The sequence below is a fragment of the Elephantulus edwardii genome, unplaced genomic scaffold (assembly GCF_000299155.1).
Source record: "Elephantulus edwardii isolate Elephantulus edwardi_28Jun2011 unplaced genomic scaffold, EleEdw1.0 scaffold00189, whole genome shotgun sequence".
Lineage (NCBI taxonomy): Eukaryota > Metazoa > Chordata > Mammalia > Macroscelidea > Macroscelididae > Elephantulus > Elephantulus edwardii.
The window spans coordinates 1,039,465-1,062,190 of NW_006399939.1; the positions used below are offsets into that span (position 1 = coordinate 1,039,465).

The following is a 22,726-nucleotide window of genomic DNA, read 5'->3' on the forward strand; positions in this document are numbered from 1 at the left end:
CTCATAGTGACTCAAAGAACAAAAGGCCTGAAGCCTTTCTATAACTATCATCATTTATCAAATCACTATCATGATTTCCTGCCTCTGAAAACCCACTGGAGGGTCAGCTATGCATCTGTTCCCACTCAGCAGCACACAACAACGACAACGACAAGGTATGCTTAGCCTCAGGATTGTGAATGACTGAGCCTTCACTACTTTGCCTCATTGCTTCCAATTTGAGCCCTGCTCAGAAGGATTTGGGATCAGGGAGTTCTGGGGAAGGGGCCTTTGCTGTGCTTTGGGAGCATTTGCTAGATGCCAAGGAGCTAGGACACTGGTGCTGCCCCCAGACCAGGAGGCATTCTGCCCGTTTCCAGAGCTTCTTGTCTCTGGAATCTCTATTTAATGAGGTAAACACATGATAGCTTAATGTTAAGGGCTTGCTTGGCTTCTAGCTAAAAGGTTAGCAATTTGAATCCACCCTGAAATCCGCTCCCATAAATACTTTGTCTCATCACTGTTGAGTTGAATTCCACTCACAGCTGATCCTCCAGCAGGTTTTCAGAGACTGTATGTCACATGAGAGATTATCCACCTTTCTCCCACTGAGTGACTGGTGGATTCAAACTGGCCACCTTTGGGTTGGTAGTGCAATCCACTACCCTCTAGGCCACCAGAGCTCCCATTAATATACCTGCTTAGAAAACCCTATGAGGCAGTTATTCTCTGTCATAAAGGACACTATGAATTGAAATGGACTCATAAACAGTACTATATATGTAACAAAACATTTCAACAATCTTCACCTGCACAATCCAGTGGCCATAATTATGTTTACAATGTTGCTCAACCATCACCTTTAACTGTTTCCACATTTCTCCTCGGGATCTCTTTGGTCAGGACCAGAGGTGGTAGTGGGATCCTCTCTAGATCTTTCATGGACTTTCTCCTCAGGGCCTACAGACTGGACCAGAAATGGGAGAAGGGATTTCCATCCTCCTGGGACCATCCGTGGGGCTTCAGCCTAAGGGAACACAGCGCCTGCCCCCACTGAACGCATCAATTCTCTGCTTAAAACCACCACAGGCTCCACGGCACACTGGATACAAGCCAGGTGCTGGGCTTGGCACTCAAGGCTCTCCTGTCGCCCTGCCTTGCCACCTGCTTTCACCATCACCTATCACGAAAATGTGTGCTGACTGTCTCCTGGTCCTCTCCCACCTCCGTGCCTTTGCCAGACTGATACCTCAGCCAGCCATGCCCTTTCCTGTGAGCACTGCCTAGACTCCACGACCTCTCTGGTCTTGATCAAATCACTCCCCAATAAAGCTGGCACTTTAAATCTGTGTGCGGTCCCTCCATGAAGAATCCTGCTATCTACTGACGTGTCTATTTGCTCTGTAGGTCTGTGAACAGCTGGCAGGCTGGGGCAAGTCTCATTCATGTTCTTGTCCTCTCACTGAACCCAGCAGGGACTGCTGGTGGTGCAACAGTTGAGTGGTCAGCTGCTGACTGCAAGGTTGGTGGTTCAAATCCACCCATGAGCTCCTGCCTGAAAAAAATCTGGGGTTCTGTTCCTGTAAAGACGACCACCTCGAAAACCCAAAGGGGCAGGTCTCTCACGTGGATTCGATGTGAGTGGAGGGTGACTTGATATGCCCTAGCAAACACAAGGCACAGCAGATGGAAGACATTTACTAAAGTAGCGGGTGCCTTTTGCTTTGGGGTGGCCTCTCAAAGTAGAATGTGTCTCTTGCGGCTGCCCTCGAGCCACCCTCGGGATCCAGGCCAGGTTTGGTGCTTTCACTGTGTGAGTTCAGAGAGGCCTGGTCTGATTGGAAGCCCAGCTTGGTGCAAACCACCAGGACTCCCATCCACACTCAAAGGATACAGGCTTCATCGAGTGGGACTAAGCCATCTTCCCTGAATGGATTGTCCAAGACTGCTACCCGACAAAAGATGCAGATGCGATGCAAACTCTGCAGGTGGAAAAAATAAAAAGAGCTTCTATTTTACAGAACAGCTGGTGATTTAATGGCTAAATAAACATTAGAAAGAAGAAGATAATGAATGTCAGAGTGGTTGATGAAGACATGGGGTGGGACCTGGTTGTCACAGTCAATCAATGGTCCCTTCCCACACAGCCTGTCACCTGAGCCTTGCTGATGTACATGCAGGGTGTGAGAATGAAGTTAGTCCCACCTCTCCTCCCTTCTTGGGGAGGGGCTGTAACCAGGGTTCTAAGGAGCTGTGGGGACTTGTGGCCTTGACCTCTTGGAGACCTCCATGTGCAGTGCAGAAGTGACTGCAGATGGGCGTGAAATCAGTACTGGGGAGCCCTGGCCTTTGTTCCTGGTGAAGAAACACTGGGAGGCCTCAGAGTCAGCTGGGAGGGAGGGGCGGACTAACCTGTGGGAAGAAGCTATGGTGCAATGGCTTAGACGGCACAAGGAATATTCAAGAAGTTCTCCACCGACAGAGTGCCCTTGACAGAGGTCAATGGGGCAAAGGGGCCTCTACAAACTGCCCCCTCATTTCCCCACCCTCAGGACTAGGTCAGGAGCTCGCTGAAGGCACGGATCTTGCCAATACTTTAGCTTTTCTAGCATTTGGCATGAGGCCTGGAACTCAATGAATTTTGACAGAACGCATGAGTGGATGGATAGACAGATAAACAGATAGACAGATGGATGGGTTGAGGGAATACTGGCTGGCTAACTGGATGAAGGGATGAATGAATGAGTGAATGGATGAGTAGATGAACCAACAGATTAGCAGACTGGCAGTCGACACAGACAGCAGGCTGAAGTAGGAACTTATGGATAAAGGCTGGGTGGACTGACATAGGAACATATAGATGGCCACACAAATAGATAGGTTGGACAGACTGACAGATAAATAGATGAACAAATGAAGGCATCACTAGTATAATAGGTGAACGGATGGATGGACGAATGGATGAGCAGACAAACAGATGGATGGGAAAATAGATAAATGGATAGGTGTACAAGAAAGGCTTGCAAACAGGAAGGCTGGATTGGAATTCAGGCATTGGCAAGAGGTTGGTGGCGACGAGGCCTGAGCTGGGAACAGAGCCTGAGGGGTTTGAAAAAGCTGTGGGCTCAGGAAAGCTGGAGGGGAAGGTGTGAGAATCCAGGACCCTCATTCTCAGGGAGAAAGGGCTGAGGGGGAAGGAGAGAAGGGCACAGAGTTGAGGGCCCCAGTCCTGCGCCCAGTCCAGCTTGGGCAGAACACGGATGCTAAGGCCTAGTGCCCTCCCAGGAAGCCAGGCTGACCCCAACAGGGACCACTCCTACCAGCTCTGATCCCAGAGAAGTGACTGTTGGCCACGTGGGGTCTCAAGAGGACCAGGCCCTTGTGGGATCGGCTTTACAGAACCTCAGGAGGGCCTGGGAGCGGCAAAGGGACTCTGGTGGTAGAGTCAGTCTTCCTCTCTCCCACCCTCTATCCAGCCCCCAAGGCTGCCCCTCACAGTCCCAGCTTCCTCTGGGCAGGGGGCCTGGCCCCCATGGCCTCCCAGGCCAGCCCCTGGAGCACCACCTGCCCCAGCCAGCCCAGAGAGACTTCCGGTAGCACAAGAGATTTATGCAAACAGGCTGGGCGGTGATGTCACCCCAAGGGGACTATCTCCCAGTGGCAGGCCCTTCGATAAAATCAGGAACTTGTGCTGGCCCTTGCAATGTCAAGGAAGGGGGCTCACCCAGGGCTCCTGGAGCACAGGGGGCAGGCCTGAACCCTGTGCCCGCCCCACGACCGTCCAGCCCCCGACGGGGCGCCCCATCCCAAGGGGCTCTGCAGTGGCCCCCACCGAGGCAGGGGACCGGACTGGCTTGGAGCTCGGCTGGATGTTACAAGCGTGCAAAATGGAAGGGTTTCCCCTCGTTGCCCCTGTGAGTACTGGGATTCCTTCGCCAGCCCAGCCTGGGGTCCTGGATCACTCACCCACCAGCCCGGCAGCCCACCCACTGCCCCCCCGGCTCGCTATCAGTGGGAAGTTGGTGTTTCCTCCCTGGAACTCCCGGCCTGGGACCCAGAGAGGGGGCCAGGGGCTTCCTCCGAGTTTGCCCAGCGAACTGAGGCTGGCCCTTGCGGGGCTGTGATCGGTGGGGCCTGAACAGATATTTATAGACCAGCTGGGTGGCAGGCCCCAGCTCCAGGGCAGGGCTCTGGATGAAGCTGGTGAGGGTGGTAGACAGGCGCAGAGCTGATGGGGAGAAAGGCACGGGCTAGCTGGTCAGCAGAAGAGGAGGGGGTTGAAGGAAGGTGTGAAGGGTCAGAGGTCTCAGTTCACAGCCTAGGGGCTCTTGGAAACTGAGGTCAAAGTAACTCTGGGCCCCTGACACCCAGCATGGGGCCTGGCACAGGGGACATGGCTGCTGGTGACCAGAGTTTGGGTCGCAGGCCTACTCGCCTCTGGAAGGCGGAGGCCTTCAGCAAGGCAAGCCGTCAGCTAACGGCTGGAGCAAGGGTTTGGGGTAAGGGCTAGGCAGGGTTTGGGGCAGCAGCTGGGAAAGGGCTAGTGTAAAGTTCAGGGTCAGGAGCTGGTAAGGTTAGGTAAAGACTGGGACAAGGGCTTGACAAGGTGCTAAGGTCAAAGTCAGGGCTGGGCAGCCCGGGGGTCCAGGAGGGCCAGGACAGGGAATAGGGCTGAGAGGAGAACGCAGCTGAGGATGAGGCTGGGGCTGGCAGGACCTGGTCTGGGCCTGGACGGGAGAGACCGCGTCTAGGAGTGAGGGCGCAGAAATCCCCCCAAGGGAGGACTGTGGGCTGAGACAGTGGGGACAGACTCAGTGACAGTTGTAGCCCTGAGCAGGGGCACATCTGGGCCTTTGGAGATTACCCCTTTCTTCCACCCCTCAGTGCTGAGCCAGGGAGGGTTAGCAGTAAAGGGTCGGCTGCAGAGCCTGCTCCCTGACTCAGCTTTCCCGGATGAAGGCAGCTCCCATCCCTGCCCCAGCTCAGCCTTAGAGAAGGGGGGCACCCTCGCTTCAGGAGACACCCCCACAGTCACCCCGGGCCTGACATCACCTGGAGCCAGACTCAGTGCTGGCCCCTGGCCCCAGCCAGGCCTGCCCCTACCCCACTCCACTTTTCTCTCCACCTGAAGCCAAGAAGATGGGCAGGGGTGGTGGGAGCCGTCGCAGGAAGAGCCAGCCCAGCCCATAGAAGGCCACAGGCCGGGCTCAACCACTCTTGACCTCAGCTCTCAATCCTGGGCTCTGCTTCGTGGGTCCATCAGACCCCTCAGCCCTTCCCCAGCCCCAGGGGCCGCTTTTGGGTGCCTCCTGAGAGGGTGGGCTCCGGGACAGTTCTGGGCCCCCAGCCCAAGCCCTGAGGGCCGGAACAACTCTTGTGCAATCCTTGGGCACGTACTGTGGAGGCGGGGAGATGCCTGATGACTGTTGGGAAGGCTCTGGGGGTGCATGTCTGCCCCAGTGGCTGTGCCAGTATGTGAGGGGAGGAGGGAGAGGGAGGAAGGAGGAGAAGAGAGAAAAGGGAGGAAGGAGGGGTGGGAGGAGAGACTGAATGGAGGTAAAGGGGAGGACATGGGGGAAGGGAGAGCTGAGGGGAGGGAGAGGTGGGAGGAGAATGAGGTGGAGAAAGAGAGGAGGCAGGGAGGAGGGAGCAGTGGGAGGAGGGGGATGAGGTGGAGAGAGAGAGGAGGTAGATCAAGTTGAAGGAGGAGGGAGGAGGGAGAGAAAAGGGGAGAAGAGAGGGAGGGAAAGAAAAGGAGGAGGACAAGCAGGGAGGAGGGAAGGAGGGAGGGATGAAGAGGGGATGATGGTGAGAGGATGAAGGGAGGGGAGAAGGAGTGGGAGGAGGAGAGGTGTGGAGGGGGGAGGAAGGAAGAGGAGGATGGGAGGAGTGAGTGCAGGAAGGAGTGAGTTGGGAGGGGAGGAGAGGGAGTCAGGAGAGGGGGTATCCCAGTGAGGGGGTGGGGGGCTGGAGGAGGGAGGTGAGCAGGTCAAGGCTCTAGCAGCCCGCTCAGCCCCAAGTGGAAGCCGTCTGTGAATTGTGTCCTGGGGGGGCTACAGGGAGCAGGAGGTGCTGTGCTGAGGGTGAGCCTGTGTGTGGGGCACACAGTAAATGAGTGTTTGTTCACAGGCTTGAACACAGCAGCAAGGAAATGACAACTTGTGTGTGTGTGTGTGTGTGTGTGTGTGTGTGTGTGTGTGTGTGTGAAAACGAGCGCGCGCGCGTGTGTAATGTGCACAGGAATCACAGTGTGTGTTGTGAGTGTGTTACTGTATGACCATGAGGGTGAGAGAGCGTGTGTGCGTCAGGGCTGAGGATGTGGGGACTAACATGAGCGCAGTGTGAGCACGAGCTTGTGTGATTCTGGGGCGAGAGTTCACGTGCACGACCACGGTGTCTGTGGGTCCCAGGAAGTCTGTGCAGCCTCTGTGTGTGAGAGATGAGAGTGCAAACAGGGTGAGGGGGCCAGTGAGACCGTGCGCACACACAGGTGTGCGTGTGAGGGGGCCGAGCCGGTGCAGAAAGCCTACACTCTGACCTCCAGGTTCCCTGCATGCCTTTCTGCATCCTTGGAGGGTCTTGCTCTCCTGAGCTTCCGGCCCCCTCACTGTGGCTCTGGCCTCTCTAGACCTAAGCAGAAAGAGACCCTGGGTGAGAGAAGGTGGATGGGGGGGGTGCCTGCGGACCCTAGTCCAGGCCCTGATGCCCCCCAATTCTGTCAGCAGCCGACAGAAGACCTGGTTCCCTATGAAGCTGACCTGTACCAGCGCCCCACACACGACTACTACCCCTATATCAACAGCGATGGGGAAAGCCACAGTGGTGAGTACAGGACCCCACTCCCCCACCCCCACTTTCCTTTGCCGGCCTGGGCATCCCAGTGGGTCTCCTGCCTGGGAAGAAAAAAACCCACATGGTTCCAGGGCACGTTTGGAATTCTGAGAAGTTAGGACCGCTCAAGGAGAAGTTAGACATGGAATTCTGAGAATCAGGTGGCGGAAGCTCTGGGGAAGAGTGTTCACATCCTCCACCTCCCCATTCCCGGCCGCATTTATTGGGCATCCAGGCCAGTTCCTTCCACGTATATTTTCTTGTCCAACACCATGGATGTTTCATGAACAGGGACAGTGAGGCTGAGGAGTCAGGAGCCTTGGCTGGTTGATGGAGCTCATTCTATCTGCCCCACCCCGCAGGACCCCCCCTCTTCCTCTCTGCTTCTGTCATCACTCCTTCACCTTCAGCTCCCCAGTGTCTCATCCTCCCTCTCCCGTGCGAGGTTAGAAGTGTTCCCAGCCTTGAGCTGCTGCTCTGTCTCTGCTGTGGGGCTATTCTCTGCAATAGGATGTTTACAGCATCCCTGGCTTCCACTCACCAGTAGCCCCGCCAGCCAAGACCACTAAAAGTCTCCTGACATGGCCCACCGTCCCCTGGGAGGGTACAGCTAGCCTTGCTGACAGCAGGATGGTGGGAAAGACCTGTGCTTGCCAGGGGTGGGGGAAGGGGCCAGGCCTACCCACCCACCTCAGACCCAGCAGAGATTGGGACTTGGGCAGGGGGCTGTGACAGGTCACCAGAAATGGTACTTTGAGGTCTCACTGGGAGATTTCCCAGAGGTTAGAAAGACCTGAACAGGCTGGCCATTAGGGGGTCTGCAACCCCACAGGGCAAAGAATGACGGAGGAAGGTTCCCCACCTGAAGGCTACACCCTGGGCTCAGTCACGCCTGTAACTGCACTTGTGGACCTTCAGTGGCAGTCCCAGCCGGCTGGCCACACCCAGGACGCGTCCTGCAGGAGCCCACCGTTAGAGCTCGCACGTAAGCTTGCACACAGCCTACCTGGAACGCGCACCTGGCAGCCATCATAAAGGGCTCCACCTGGAAGCTAGGAGTCCCTCACTTACATAAACAGTTGGACAGGTGAATTGGATCTGAAAGGTTGGGACCCACCCAGAGGCACTTTGGGGGGAAAAGCCTGATCATCTGCTTCTGGAAGGCCAGAGCCCTGAAAACCCCACGGGGTGCAGCTCCACTCTGAAACACACGGGGTCGCTGTGAGATGTACCTGATTTGATGGCACCAGGGCTTGGGAGCAGGTGGTGGGTTTGGGACCTATAGCTTCTCACAGGATTGCTACCCAGTCCTTTTCCTGCTCATCTTTTACACAAGAAATAATCCTCTTGGTGGGAAATCTAATTTAGAGAAAAAGTCACCCTTATTCCACTCAGCTTCCCTAGGCAGGATCAAGGGCAGGGTCTAGGTGACCCAGGGACTAAGACACACCTTCAACAAGCACAGTCAGAGGACTCTACACGGCCCCTCTTGTTGGATGACAGGCGCCCCCTGGTGGCCGCAGGTGACATGTTCACTCTGGTCCCTGCAAGTTCTTTGCTCTCTGGGACCCTTCATCCTCTGTTCGCTGTTTTGGTCTCTCAGGTTTGGATACATTTCTTTAGGGTCTATGGTGGCCTCAGTTTCCCCCTCTGTAGACAATAGTTTTGTCCATATCAAGTAACTAGCCAAGGAGGAAGCCCTGTCGAAGAAGCCTGAGCCTCCCTGTTGGGTAATAAACTGTCAATTCCTCCAGGGATTCCTCTATGGTCCATGGGAGTTCTGGGCACTGGTCCCAATCATTGTCTGTCCAGGTGTCTGACCCATCTCCTAAGTCCCTATTGGAAGGTATTGTTTGAAGACTTGTGAGCATGGACACCCTGCATTCTCCTACCAGTCCCTGCCCACCCTCTGTACCACATTTTTAGGTGGTGAAGCTTAACTTAATCTAAAGGCTTAAGTCCAGTCCTGGCTCCATCACTGTCTAGCTGCCTAGCCTTTGGGCAAGCAGTTTAGTCTCTCTGAGCCCCTTTTCCCTTACCCGTTATCTGGAAAGTGTGAATGTACTTACCCTATTGAGTTGAGTTGTAATTAAATGACGTGGTGCATATAAGGTATGTTGTATGGCTGGGTAAGCCCTTAGAGTGTGATCTGTTGGCATTACTGCATCCCCCCAGCAGGGGCGATGGAACAGCTTGGGGGGTGGGGGATGCATTGGGGTTGGATACAAGGGCTTTGTGACTGATCGACTGTGTCATCTGCCTCTGACTCAGCAGACAGTCACCATCCATTCATCTGCTTACCCTCCCATCTTCCTTTCTGTCCATCCATCCTTCCCGTCACTTCTCATCTCCGCCACTCAGTGACTCGTCCATTCATTTGTCCAACTACCAAATACTCACGGGTTATACATCACAGACCAGACTGTTCTAACCCAAACTGGACCAAATCCACTGTGCCTTTGAGCTGAATCTGACTCCTGGTGACCCTCCATCATGTTTGTCAATTTTGGGAGGAGACTCTACCTTTCTGGAGAAAAGTGGCTGGTGGATTCAGAACTGCTGATCTTTTGGTTAGAAGCCCAGTTCCTAAGGTGTGATACCACCAGGGCCTCTTACATTGTTCTAGGCACTGGCAGTTTGTTATTAAGCCAGACAGACAAGGTGATTGCCCTCACAGATCTTAAAACCCAGAGAGGGAGGAGAGAGACATTACACCAATAAGCAAATAAGACATTCCATCTTATCTACTGACAGGTTCTATACAAAGCTGAACTGAATGCTGAATGAAGAGAAGAGAGTGGTGTGTGTGCTGGTTAGAGGAGCAAAGAGGCAGGTGTTCTAGTTAGAAAAGCAAGGACAAAAGCAGGGGCCTAACAGAGCGTCCAAGTGACTGTAAGGAGAGGGGGAGTGAGGATGAGATGAAGCCAGGGAGTTGGCTGGGACCAGGTCACACGGGACTTGAGGGAGTTTGGGGTTTATCTGACACTCAATGACAAGCCATTGAAGGGCTCTGAGCATGGAATTCGCATGATCTGAATAGTGCCTTGAGATCATCACTCTGGCTGCTGGGTGTAGCACAGAACAGGAGCAGGAAGAACACTTAGGGAGTTACTGGGATAATCCAGGCAAAAGGTGATAGTGGCTTGAATAAGGGTTAGCAGCAGTAGAGACAGGAGAAGAGGGTAGAAACGGGATACATTTTGAAAAGAGAGTTAATCACTCACTTATTGTCATCGAGTCAGAACCGCCTCATAGCTGCCCCTCCGCTGAGTTTCTGAAGCTGTAAAACTGCAGGAAAGGAGATTGTCCATCTTTCTTCCTTAAAGAGGCTGAGGGATTTGAACTGCCAGAGAGATTGCAGGCTAAGTTACAATTTCCTATGGACTAGACTACCAGAGTTGTTGACAGAGCCACTAGAATTTGTTACTATGGCACCTAGTTGCTGGTTAACTAGGTTTTTTGTTGTTGGTTTTTTTTTCCGGCCTTGTGTACCGTCAATTCAGATCTGACTAGTACAGGAGGAGATTGTTCCTCCTTCTCCAGCAGAGCATCTGGTGGATTCGAACCGTGCACCTCTGGGATTGCAGTACAGCTTCTTGCCACTAGGCTACCAGAGCTTGCCTAGCATTTGTTACTTTGGATGGGGAGGTGACAAAAAGGGAATTCTAAAGAGCTCTTCCTATCCACTGTCCACTCATTCATAAATCCTTTGTTGTCATTAACCATCTATCGCTCAGCTAACCATCTATTCATCCACCTTTCCAACTGTCCTTCCCTCTACCTACTAAACTTGCCACTCATCTGCCACCAATGTAACCACCTAATAATTACTTATCAAACATCATTTATTTATACGTCAGACACTTTGCTAAGTGCCATGGGACGAAAAAAACACAGATCCTGCCAGATCCATCTTTGTAACAGGGGAAATAATTAAAACACTGATAATCAGGAGACAGGGTAGAGGTTAATGAGAACCATGAGACTTAGAAGCAGCCTCTCTGTTCTCTGGGCTGCTCTGTATCTGAATGATGGGCAGCAGGGGCTGGGCCTCAGGAACCCCAGCCCAATGGGCCATGGTTTCCTGACAAGGTTTTTTCTTGCCCCTCTTTTCTAGATTTCTCATCTTCATGCTCTACTCTGGTCTGACTTCTACTCCCCTGGGGCAAGGCTTGGGTTTCAGGCTGAGGTTTTTGTTCTGAGGAGGAAAGGACGACTGAAGTTTGAACTTTGTAAGGCTAGGGTTTTGAGTATCATTTACTTATGTCTTGGTTTGCACTAGTATTTGCAGCCGCAAAAACTTAGTAATAGTAGGGATGTGTAGGGAGCACTTTGGAATTTGTTTGGAAGGAAGCTGGTGGATAGATAAGGGAATGGGTGATGTTTGGATGATAGGTAGATTGACGGATGGTTAGATGGAGAAATGGAATGATGGTGGGAAGATGGCTGGGTGGTAGAAAGGTGGTTGAATGGTGGACAAAGTTGACCATCCAGTCATTTAAAATCTGTCTACCCATCATGTAGCCACAAGCTACATAAATGAATGGATGAGTGAAGATGGAAGCTGGATGGAGGATGGATGGATTGCTGGATGATGCTGGATAATGATGCATGGGTTGTGAATAATGGGTGGGTGGATGTAGAGATAAAAGGTGGATGGGTAACTGGTAGATGGGTGAATGGATGGATGAGTGAAGACTGGCTAGATGGACGGTGGAGGGATTATTGTTGGGTAATGACGTATAATGATGGGTAAGAGGAAAACAATTGGTTGGTGGATAGATGAAGGATGGATGGGTGAGGGGTAGATGATAGACGAATGGATGATGATGGACAGACAAAGGGCTGAGAACAGTCAGTGACCAAATCTCTTCATGGATCTCACTCTTTATTTATTGAATCTTTATTGTTTGTTCACTTGTAAGCTTTTTTTTTTTAATCCGTCTAACATACTTTGGACATGTTGTGAGGAGAGACCAGTCCTTGGAGAGGGACATCATGCTTGGGAGGGTGGAGGGACGGCGCAGGAGAGGAAGGCCCTCTATGAGGTGGATTGATTCAGTGACTGGGATAATTGAAATGGGAGTGTCAGAGACAGTGCGATTGGTACAGGACAGAACGGAGTTTAGGGCTGTTGTACATAGGGTCGCTATGAGTCGCAGGCTACTCGACGGCACATAACAACAACAACAAGCTAAAGAAGCTTTACTGAGGGGTCTCTTGGGTGGGATTCCTTGTTCTGCAGAGAGAGAAAGGGGCAGAGGGACAGACCAGGGAAATACTGCATCGTAAAGTGGATTAGGGCAGGTTTTATAATGAGGGTCTTTAGGGAGGGAAGGAAGGGACATCCCAGTGTGGTTTAGCCAGGTGGGTGGTCTTCTAGGGAGGGGAGGGAGAAGCGCTCCATGGTAGGTGAGGCTGTCCACTCCCTTTATTGACATCACTTGTAAGATTTTATAGATACTTTTCCTTGCTAATGAAATATATGTTGACTCATTCAGTGTTTTAGGTTTTTTTGTTACAGATGAAGAGTTTTGATAGATATGATATAGGCCATTATCTGTTTCAGCTGACTCTGGTAGTAGGATATCTGGGCTATGGCATGGAAAAATATTCACTTTAGTATTGCCTATAATATTCACTTTAGTATTGCCTATTTCTGAACTCCACACTTTCTCACTAATTTACAAAGAACAGTAAATATACCAACAGACTTTATCTCGCTGTACAAAATCATACAATCACCTCTCAGCCTGGCAATATGGAGCCAGTGAATTGATAACTATTTTATGCAGTTACTCATGCCCCTTTCCCAACACCAGAACACTTTGAACTTGGGGAACATGTACATGACACTTATACGTACCAGGAGTGAGGGGAGAGTTAAAGCTTTCATTAACGTCTCATTCCTCGGAGGTGCAGAGCTCAGTCCCTGGAGTCAGGCAGGGGTGGGTCTGGATCCTGACTCCACACCAACGTCTGCCTGTGGAGAAGGGACTTAACCTCTTTGAGTCATAGTTTCTCTGTGCACAAAACAAAGGTCATGCTGCAGTGGCCGCCTCCTCAGGGCTGTGGTGAAGATGAAGTGAGATTATGTGGATTGAAGGTTTAGCTCAGGGCCTCGTGCATAAAACCCACACGAAAGACCACTTCGTTGGTCATTTCATCAAATACTGACTGAGGTCTGTGTGTTGGGTGCCTAACGAGCTGCAGAGAGGAGGGCTCAGCACTACCTCCTGACAGGCTACTGACATTCTAGTCTTCTGAGGAGCAGAAAGTCGTGCAAAGGGTCCTAAACAGTGGAATGGCTGGAATTGCCCTGTGAATGGTCAGAAAGGGATAAGCATTAGGTTCATGAGGAGAATCACCCAGAAATGAGGTTTGGAGCACTGGCCTTTGCCCTGAAGGATTCTTATACCCTGTACCTGGAGGGCCCCATGTTTGGAACGTTTCTGCCATGGCGTTTATTATGTAACTGCCTGGGCACCCAAATCAGGGGCAAAGGTGAGGTTTCCATTGCACCTTTTGAAACTTTAATCGTAGCCTGGGAGTCTGCTGCAGCCTTCAGGCCAGGGTTCCTGAGGGCACCAAGCACAGGTATCTCAGAGGGACCCCTTAAGTGCAGAGCCCCAGCTCCACTCTCAGAGCTTCTGACTCAGTGGGTCTGTTTGGGGACCTCAAATGTGCAGGTCTGGCCTGTCCCCCAGAGGACCTGGATAAAGGTGTCCTTTTCCACTTTGGGAAATTCCAGCTTCAGCTGAGACCACCATGAGAACGTGTGGGTGAAAGCGAAGCCAGAACGAAGGTGGGGGGGAAGGGAAGGAGAGCAATTGGTGACCCATTACCCCACCTGGAGAGTATTCTGGGTACTCCCTCTGAACCCTAGTGATGGAGCAGGTTTGAGGGTGGGGAATTAGAGGACAGGTTGATGGGTTGATAAGGCATTTTCAGATCTTCGCACCAGAGCCTGGGAAATGGGAAAGGTCAGGGCAAGGGAGGATCCACGGTAAAAGGGGAACCTGGATTGCTCACAAATCCCAACGCTCCAGATGTAGCCACGCTGAAGGATGGGACAACTTCTCCCCCAGGCAGGGCGAACTCGTTGCAGGATTGAAGTATCCTTCAGATTCAGATCATTTCATGGAGAGTCGGAGAGACAGTCCCTGGGAGCCTGGGACTCACTCGTGTTCAGGACATGTTTGTTGAGCACTTAGGTGGAGGTAGTGAGAGTCCCTAAAAGCAAACCTCACCAACGGCCATTGAATCTGTTCTGTGTTGTGCCCCCCCCACCCCCAAATGTGTTCAGAGAAGGACTGTGATTTTTCAGAAGCAGATTGGCAGGCCTGCCTTTCATGGAAGCTCTGAGTGGGTTTGAATTGCCATCTTTCCAGCAAACAGTCAAGCACACAATCCTTTGCACCACCCTGAGACCCCACTGGAGATAAAGAGGTGACTGTTAGTAGCCCATCCTTACTGTGCAAGATGGGGGCTCCAACTCCAGTCCTTGGGACAGAGGGACATACAGTGGGACCAGAGCTATTCCTCAGTGCCACGGAGGGAATGGGGGGGGGGTGTTAACAAATCAAAGAATAACCATAATAATGATAAAGATTAACATGCATGTAGTTTACTTTGTGCCAAATTCTAGTCTAAGTGCTTTGTATTCATCAGTCGTTTAATGCACAAGCCTGGAATGGGTGTGATTATTAGGCCCACTTTACAGATGAGGAAACGGAGGCCTAGACAAATAGAATGAGCTACCTGGTGGAAGACAGCTGAGGCAGAACTTGGCCCCACCTGTGGCTCACTTCCAGATGTTCCTTCTTCCCTCTGTGCCCCACAGAGGCAGGAGACTGATGGCCTGCATCATGGAGTCAAATGATTTACTGCATACATGAGACCCAGATGAGGCCCCGACTTTTGGAGGGGCAATCAAAGGCTTAGGGAGATAAAATGTCTTGTCTAGACTCACACATCAAATCCACCACAGAGCTGTGATTAGAACGTGAGTCCTTTGATATCCAGTCCAGAGCTAAAAACACACTTAATTTCTTAGAAGCGTTTGATTATGTGTTTATGACAGAGACCAAGTGAGAAGCATCGAGGGAGAGCGGTGGGGGAGGGAGGCCAGAAAAGAAGACACACACACACACTCACCCCCCCCCAATTCCCCAGAACAGTTTCCCACACACTCATTTCTCCGTACAATCACCTTCACACACGATCACATCCACACACTCGGACACATAAAGTTCCACTCTCACATTCTCACACTGCCATAGGCATACCACAGCTTCCCCCACTCTCACATAGTCACACTGTCATGTGCACACCACACACACACACTCACATAGTCACACTGTCATGTGCGCACCACACACTCTCACATAGTCACACTGTCATGTGCACACCACACACACACTCACAGTCACACTGTCATGTGCACACTACACACACACACTCTCTCTCACATTCTCACACTGCCATAGGGATACCACAGCTCCCCCCCCACACTCACATAGTCACACTGTCATGTGCACACCATACACACAAACACACTCTCTCTCACATTCTCACACTGCCATATGCATACCACCCCCCACTCTCACATAGTCACACTGTCATGTGCACCACATACACACACACACAGTCACACTGTCATGTGCACACCACACACACACTCACATAGTCACACTGTCATATGTATACCACACACACACAGTCACAGTCACACTGTCATGTGCACACCACACACACACTCACACATTCTCACGCTGCCATATGCATACCACACCCCCCACTCTCACAGTCACACTGTCACGTGCACGCCACACACACACACACTCTCAGTTAACTGTCATATGCACACCACACACAACTCACACACACCCTATACTCACAGTCACACATTTACTCACATGCACACAAACCCACATACCCATACATACTGCCTCACACGCACTACCACACTCACATACAATCATATATCTACCCCTCCAACACACTCACTCATATACACTCACTCATACTCCTCACATTTACCTGCATACTTTACGTAGACACACATAAACACACTACACACACACACACACCCCACATACACAACACAAATGCACTCCCACACCAACACACACGCTCCCTGCACTTGCTCGCCCGGGGTTAAGCACTGATCCCAGAGGTGTGATTCTGGCCTAGCATGTCTGTGTGCTCCCTTCTGTGGTCACATGAGGAAACCCCTCTTGTCACTTGATGATCCCACTTTCTCTCGAGCCCCATCATGTATACTGGGAGCCCTTGGGTTTTGTTCCTTGGAAAGGCGCGCAGGAAAACCCTGTTGGGGATGTGCCCTTGTTGCAGGACAGGACACCCACTGACATTTGGCAGTTCTGCAGACATGAGTCCCATCACAGCCACGGACACCCACGGGGAGTTCCCAGGGGAGTCTCAGGGCTGGTGGAGTGCAGGTGTGACAGCCCCAGCCCACAGCCCTGCAGAAGGACATGGTCTGCCCTATGACTCTGCAGTCACACCTTGGCCATGTGACTGGCTAGGCCTGTGTGTGCGACCGTGGGTGGCCAGTCATTGCAGGAACCAGCAGGAGTGTCAGGGCGGGGAGAGGGGCGGCCTCACGGGGGCCTTGCAGTCCTGTGCCCATGCTGTTGTCTGACTCCCAGCATGAGAGCCCAGAGGGTTGCTTTTCAAAGTCTTATGCACTGGTTTTACATGGTAAACTGGGACTATCGATAAGATTTTTCTTATTCTTTTCAATGTATTGGCTTGGGTGAACATCCAGAGTATGTTTATTTTCTGCTCAGCAGCGTATGCCTTTGTTTGTTTCGTGACATTAGCTTCAATGCCTTCAGGGTGACCTCATTCTTCCCACTTCCTCTTTGGGTTCCCCCTTTCCACAGGGCTTTCTTGGCCATGATCTCCATGGAAGCAGATCACCAGGTCTTTCTCCCGTGGGGCCAGTGGGTGGGTTTGAACTGCCAACATTTTGGTTACAGGCCAAGCACTTAACTGTTGTGCCACCATGGTTCCTTGGTTCTCTGCTGAGGAGTTTCTAAAACATAAACACATTTGTATCCTCACAATAGCTGCTAGCCGCATTTTACAGGTGAGGCAACTGAGGCCAGAGAGGCCCACAGATGTACCTGAGATCACAAACCAAATTACATGACAGAGCTCAGATTTGATTCTTTCTGGGACATAAGAGCATGAAATGCTCCAGGTCTCAGGGTTCTTGTGTGTGAAATGGAGAGGTTGAACGAAGGGGCCGCTGGGGGTGGGGGCATAAAGAATTACGCACTCCCCTCCTAGAGAAAAGGCTGGTGACTCGAATCCAAAGGTGCCTCGGAAGACAGGCCTGGTGGACTGCTTCTGAAAGGTCACAGCCTTGACTATCCTGCTGGTCAGTTCCGCTCTGGACACAGGGGCTACCATGGGTCAGAATCGACTCAGTGTCAACTAACAACAGGATGACAAAGTGAGTGGTGTTCATGAAACAAGAAACTTATAAATAAATAGCAGGGAGTCAGAGAAAAAGAAGACCCTCAAGGAGTTGGCCTGACACAGAAGCTCCAAATATGGGCCCGGGCACAGCAGAGATTGTGAGGCGGGGGGAGGGGGCACAGGATGGGGCAGGGGGCACAGGGTAGAGCAGGGTTCTGCTCTGTTGTTTGTAAGCCACTTATGTGTTAGAACTAACTGGGTGGAACCGAGCTCAGGGCAAGAACCACAAGTAGGCCAGGTGCTCTGAGGTGATTTTCCTGGGCCCTTGTCCTGCCCTGTCCCCTGCAGATCACTATTGGGACTTCCATACTCACCACGTGCACAATGAGTTCGAGAGCTTCACCGAGAACCACTTCACCGAGCTGCAGAGTGTGCAGCCCCCCCAGCTGCAGCAGCTCTACCGCCACATGGAGCTGGAGCAGATGCACGTCCTGGACACCCCCATGGCACCGTCCCACGCCGGCCTCGGCCACCAGGTGCGTGTCCCGCAGGAGCCCGGGTGCCGGCCTGTGGTGAGGCCTGGAGCTTCACAGGAAGCTGACACAGGCTCTTACCCAACCCAGCTTCCTGTCCCACAGCGCCAACGGCGGCCGGAGCCCCAACGGCTGCCTCCTGACCCTCTGGCTGACCTCATGACCCCCACCCTTATCTCCTCCTGCTCTGTGGACCGTCAGACCCAAGAGAGTTCCCACCGCCCACACTCGCCCTCCAGGCCCTCCCAGCTGTTAGAGACACCACACACACACATACACCCCCCCACACACACACCCCGTCTCTGACACTGACCTCTAGGCCCTGAGCTTGAGGGGCCCAGGGCTACTCTTAGTCATATAATGCCTTTGCGCAGCTGAGAAAAAGGAGCCCTCTCCACAGGCCACACAGACCCAAACTAGGAAAAATCCTGTGTCCCCACCTCAGAGGCCTGTGCAGGTCACTGCCCGGTCATCTGTGGGTGATGGCCCAGGGTGACCCGACTCTCCCCGCCTTCTCCCTACCTGTCTGCCTCCTGCCATCCATGCAGCCCTCAGCCCAAGTTCTCTCCTGCAGCAGCTCCCGCTGATGCCCTCTTTCTCCTCACTTCCAGGTTTCCTACCTGCCCCGGATGTGCCTACCCTACTCGTCCCTGTCCCCAGCCCAGCCCAGCACGGATGAGGAGGAGGGTGAGCGGCACAGCCCGCCGCTGGAGGTGTCTGACGGGGAGGCCGAAGGCCTGGAACCAGGGCCTGGCCTCCTGCACGGGGAAACAGGTAGGGCCGGCCACAGCTGGGCCCGAGCACAGCGAGGCCCCCCTCACTCGGCTCTCATGCCGCACTGTGTGTGCATTCCCTTGTGCCGAGTGAACTGTCTGCACTGTGTGAGTATGTGTGTGCTATACGTGTGTGCAACTGTCTGCTGTGCTTATGTCGGTGCAGCACCTCCCTGTGCTGTGTGTGCATCTGTCTGTGCCGTGTGACTGTTGTGCATCTGTGTGTATGTATGTGTGCTGTGGTAGTGTATGTATAGGCATCGGTCCGCTGTGTATGACTGTGCATGTGTATATATCCGTCTGTGCCGGGTGACTGTGTGTATGTGTATCAGTCTAAGCGGTGTGTCAGTGTGCACAGGTTGTGTTGCTATGTGTGTCTGCCTGTGCAGTGTGATTGTATATATATATATATATGTGTGTGTGTGTGTGTGTGTGTGTGCGCGCATCAGCCTGTGCTGTATGGTTGTGTGTGTGTGCGCATGCATCAGCCTGTGCAGTGTGATTGTATATATATGTGTGCATCAACCTGTGCTGTGAGGTTGTGCGTGTACATATGTGTGTTGATCTGCCTATGCTGTGTGGTGTGTGTATACGTTCATCTGCTGTGTCATGTGGTTGTATATGTGTGTGTGTGCGCCAGTCTGTGCTGTCTGATGTGTGTATGTGTGTGTGTGACGCATCAGCCTGTTCTGTATGCTGTGTGTATGTGTGTGTGTTGATCTGCCTATGCTGTGTGGTGTGTGTATACGTTCATCTGCTGTGTCATGTGGTTGTATATGTGTGTGTGTGCGCCAGTCTGTGCTGTCTGATGTGTGTATGTGTGTGTGTGACGCATCAGCCTGTTCTGTATGCTGTGTGTATGTGTGTGTGTTGATCTGCCTATGCAGGTGGTTGTGTGTATGTGAGTGCATCTGCTGTGTTGTGTGGTTGTGTATGTGTGTGCGCACACAGGTTGTGTGTGTATGTATGTGTGTTGATTTGCCTATGCAGTGTGGTTGTGTGTATGTGCGTGCATCCACTGCACCATGTGGTTGTGTATGTGTGTGCAGCAGCCTGTGCTGTGTGATTGCACGTGAGTGTAGCTGTGTGCACGCCCTGCTGTGAGAGTGGATGTGTGCATCTGTCTGCGCTGTGTGATTTCATGTGAGTGTCAGTATGAATGTCTCTTTATACTGCGTGCGTCTCTCTGTGCTGTGTGTGCATGTGTGTCTGTTGTGTATGACTACACGATTGTATGTGTGTGTATCTCTGTGCTGTGTGTATGCAGGTGTATGTGCGTATCTTGCTGTATGTGATTGTACATGAGTGTGTTTTGTGTATGCACAACTTTCTGTGCATTTCTATGGTCTGGGTGCACGGGTGTGGGGCGTGCACCTAGTGCTGGGGCTCAGTTTCCCCTAGACCCTCCTAGCACCAGTCAATGAGAATCCTCCTTGCAAGTTTGGTGGGTTGTAGCCCTCCCAGAGGGAGTCATACAGGAGGGTGAAGTGGAGTGGGATGTTCCAAGGCCAGCCTGACCTCTTCTACCTGCTGGTCCCTCCCTCGCAGGCAGCAAGAAGAAGATCCGCCTGTACCAGTTTCTACTGGACCTGCTCCGCAGCGGCGACATGAAGGACAGCATCTGGTGGGTGGACAAGGACAAGGGCACCTTCCAGTTCTCGTCCAAGCACAAGGAGGCGCTGGCGCACCGCTGGGGCATCCAGAAGGGCAATCGTAAGAAGATGACCTACCAGAAGATGGCCCGAGCCCTGCGCAACTATGGCAAGACGGGCGAGGTGAAGAAGGTCAAGAAGAAGCTCACCTACCAGTTCAGCGGGGAGGTGCTGGGCCGCGGGGGCCTGGCCGAGCGCCGCCACCCACCCCACTGAGCCCACAGGCCCCAGGCCTCCCCGCCCATAGCATTAACCCTCGCCAGCCGGACACACAGGGACGCTGCGGGGCCAGAGGCAGGACTGTGGCGGGCCAGGCCTCGCCACCCCCCATGCTCCTCTTCTCAGCCTCTAGGACCCGCTTCACCTCCCACCGGACTGGGAGCCGGACCCCACAGAAGTCTTGCTTAGTTCAATCTCGTTGGGAGTTCCCCAAAATCCTGTTTGTGTAAATTGAGTCTTCGCTCCTCAACACCTTCCTGGTCTCTTACTCATCTGTCCCTTGGAGAACGGATGAAAAAGTTACCCTCAGAGAAAACTGCAGCTCTGATAGTCTCTTTATAAAATATATAACCTTGCCCAGAGTGTTATCCTTGGAACACTCTGGGCAAGGTTATACATTTAATAGACTATCAGAAACTTTTTGCACTTGTCTATGGGTCCTGAACACATCAGTCTGTTCTTTTTTCTGCTTTGGGGGCTGGCCAAGTTCCCTGCCCAGTGCTGGACCCTGTGGACCTGAGGACAGATGACATGCAGTGCCTGACGCAGAGGCAGAGTCAGGTGTAAGGAAAACAGCCTCAGTTTTTATCAAAACAAAATAGAAGGAACCAAAGCTCGCTCATATCAGTCTACTCCAACACGCAGAAACTCTATAGAACAGAGTAGAACAGCATCATAAAACCATTGCTTACGGAAACAAATTCACGTCTTTCTTCTGCACAGCTGCTGGTGGATTTGAACCACTACCCTTAGTGTTTCAATTAGCAGCCTAATGCTTTGACTATAGCGCCACCAGGACTCCTTTGGCTTTTATTAAATGGGAGAAAGCTCAAGCTCCTTGCTGTCAAGTCAGAACTAACGCATAGCTGACCCTCTGGCAGGTGTTCAGCAGCTATAATTCACTCGGAAGGAGATCGCCCATCCTTCTCCCAAAGAGTAACACAAGTGGTTTTGAACAGCCAGTCTTTGGGTTGCCAGGGCAACCCCCTACCCACCAGTCCACCAGAGATCTCTTCAGTTTTTATTAGGGGAATAAATTATATTAAAAAGCTCTTTGCACTCATTTTTTGTTTTAGCCTCAGTAGGGCTTGAAGTCGTAATTTTAGGATGCACGTCCAAGGAGAATAACAATTCTGTGTTTTCTGATAATTTGTTAGATGCCAATTTTGAGAGGTAGAATTTGCTATCATCCCATATTATGAAGTGAAAACAGGCTTGTGGAGGGCAGATAATGTCAAAGGTCACATAACTGGTGCAGGGCTGACTGGATCTTTTTTTATTAGTAGTACTAATTTTGGAAGGAGGAGTGACATAATAGCTTGCCTCCGGAAAAAACCCTATGAACCTGGAGAGAGGATGAAAGGCACCCATGCGTCGAGGACTCTCCTTCATAGGGTCACTATGAGTCGCCTGCTACTCGACAGCACTTAACAACAGTAGTAATTTTAATGAAAATTTACAGAGATTTTGGATATTCATTCATTCATTGTTGCACTTTTCTCCCTGCCCACCGCTCCCCTCCAGTTCGTTCTTCTCTTTGAAAAGTAAAAGAAAAATTCTTTCATTATTACACAATCCCTTCCCCCAAGTCCACTCCACTATGCAGCCTTCGTTCTGGACTCATGACAATAATACCTAATTATATATACCTTTTAAGCAGTTCTCGCATCTGTTTCAATACAGTATACATAATTTATCCCATCTTTCTCAGTCTCCCCCCAACCCCTATGTAAATTTTGTTTTACAACTAATGCAGTATTTGTCCTTTTGTGACAGATATTTCACTCAGCATAATGTCCTCCAGGGTCACCCATTTTGAATAATATTGCATGAGCTCCTTGTTTTTCAATGCAGCATAGTATTCCATTGTGTGACTACATCACAACTTCTCTATCCATTAATTTGTTGATGGGCACTTAGGTTGTTTCCAACTCTTTGCTGCTGTGAACAAAGCCACGATAAACATAGGTGTGCATATATGTGCTTGGGTGGTGGTTATGGTTTCTTTGGGGTACATTCCCAGTAGTGGAATTGCTGGGTCAAGTGGTATTTCTATTTGCAACTTTTTGAGAAGCACCACACCACTTTCCACAGTGGTTGCACCGTTTTACACTCCCACCAATAGTGAATAAGGGTTCCAGTCTCTCCACCACCCCGCCAGCATTTGTTGCTTGCTGTTCTGTTAAATTTTGCTATTCTGACTGGGGTGAGATGATATCTCGTAGTTGTTTTGATTTGCACCTCCAGGGTTACTGCTGCCCTGTAACAAGCTGCCCCCAGAGAGAGG

The 22,726-nt window shown here is 51.7% G+C and overlaps 1 protein-coding gene across 2 annotated transcripts; it reads left to right on the forward strand.

The window, feature by feature from the left end:
* The first annotated feature begins 3,630 nt into the window (after nucleotides 1-3,630).
* Nucleotides 3,631-20,597, forward strand: SPI1 (spleen focus forming virus (SFFV) proviral integration oncogene). Of its 2 annotated transcripts, none has more exons than XM_006896685.1 (5): nucleotides 3,631-3,893; nucleotides 6,702-6,801; nucleotides 17,611-17,798; nucleotides 18,407-18,569; nucleotides 20,117-20,597. In XM_006896685.1, the coding sequence occupies exons 1-5, from the start codon at nucleotides 3,849-3,851 to the stop codon at nucleotides 20,434-20,436; spliced, it is 816 nt and encodes a 271-aa protein (XP_006896747.1). In that variant the 5' UTR covers nucleotides 3,631-3,848; the 3' UTR covers nucleotides 20,437-20,597. The 2 variants fall into 2 exon arrangements, with proteins under 2 accessions (XP_006896747.1, XP_006896748.1); XM_006896686.1 differs by having other exon boundaries at nucleotides 6,705-6,801.
* The last annotated feature ends 2,129 nt before the right edge of the window (nucleotides 20,598-22,726 follow it).

Excerpts from the sequence above, each read along its gene's own strand:
- SPI1 (XM_006896685.1), top strand. The coding sequence starts at position 3,849 with ATGTTACAAGCGTGCAAAATGGAAGGGTTTCCCCTCGTTGCCCCT. Across the intron at positions 3,894-6,701 it reads GGTTTCCCCTCGTTGCCCCT|CAGCCGACAGAAGACCTGGT; the intron begins GTGAGTACTGGG and ends CAATTCTGTCAG. Across the intron at positions 6,802-17,610 it reads CGATGGGGAAAGCCACAGTG|ATCACTATTGGGACTTCCAT; the intron begins GTGAGTACAGGA and ends TGTCCCCTGCAG.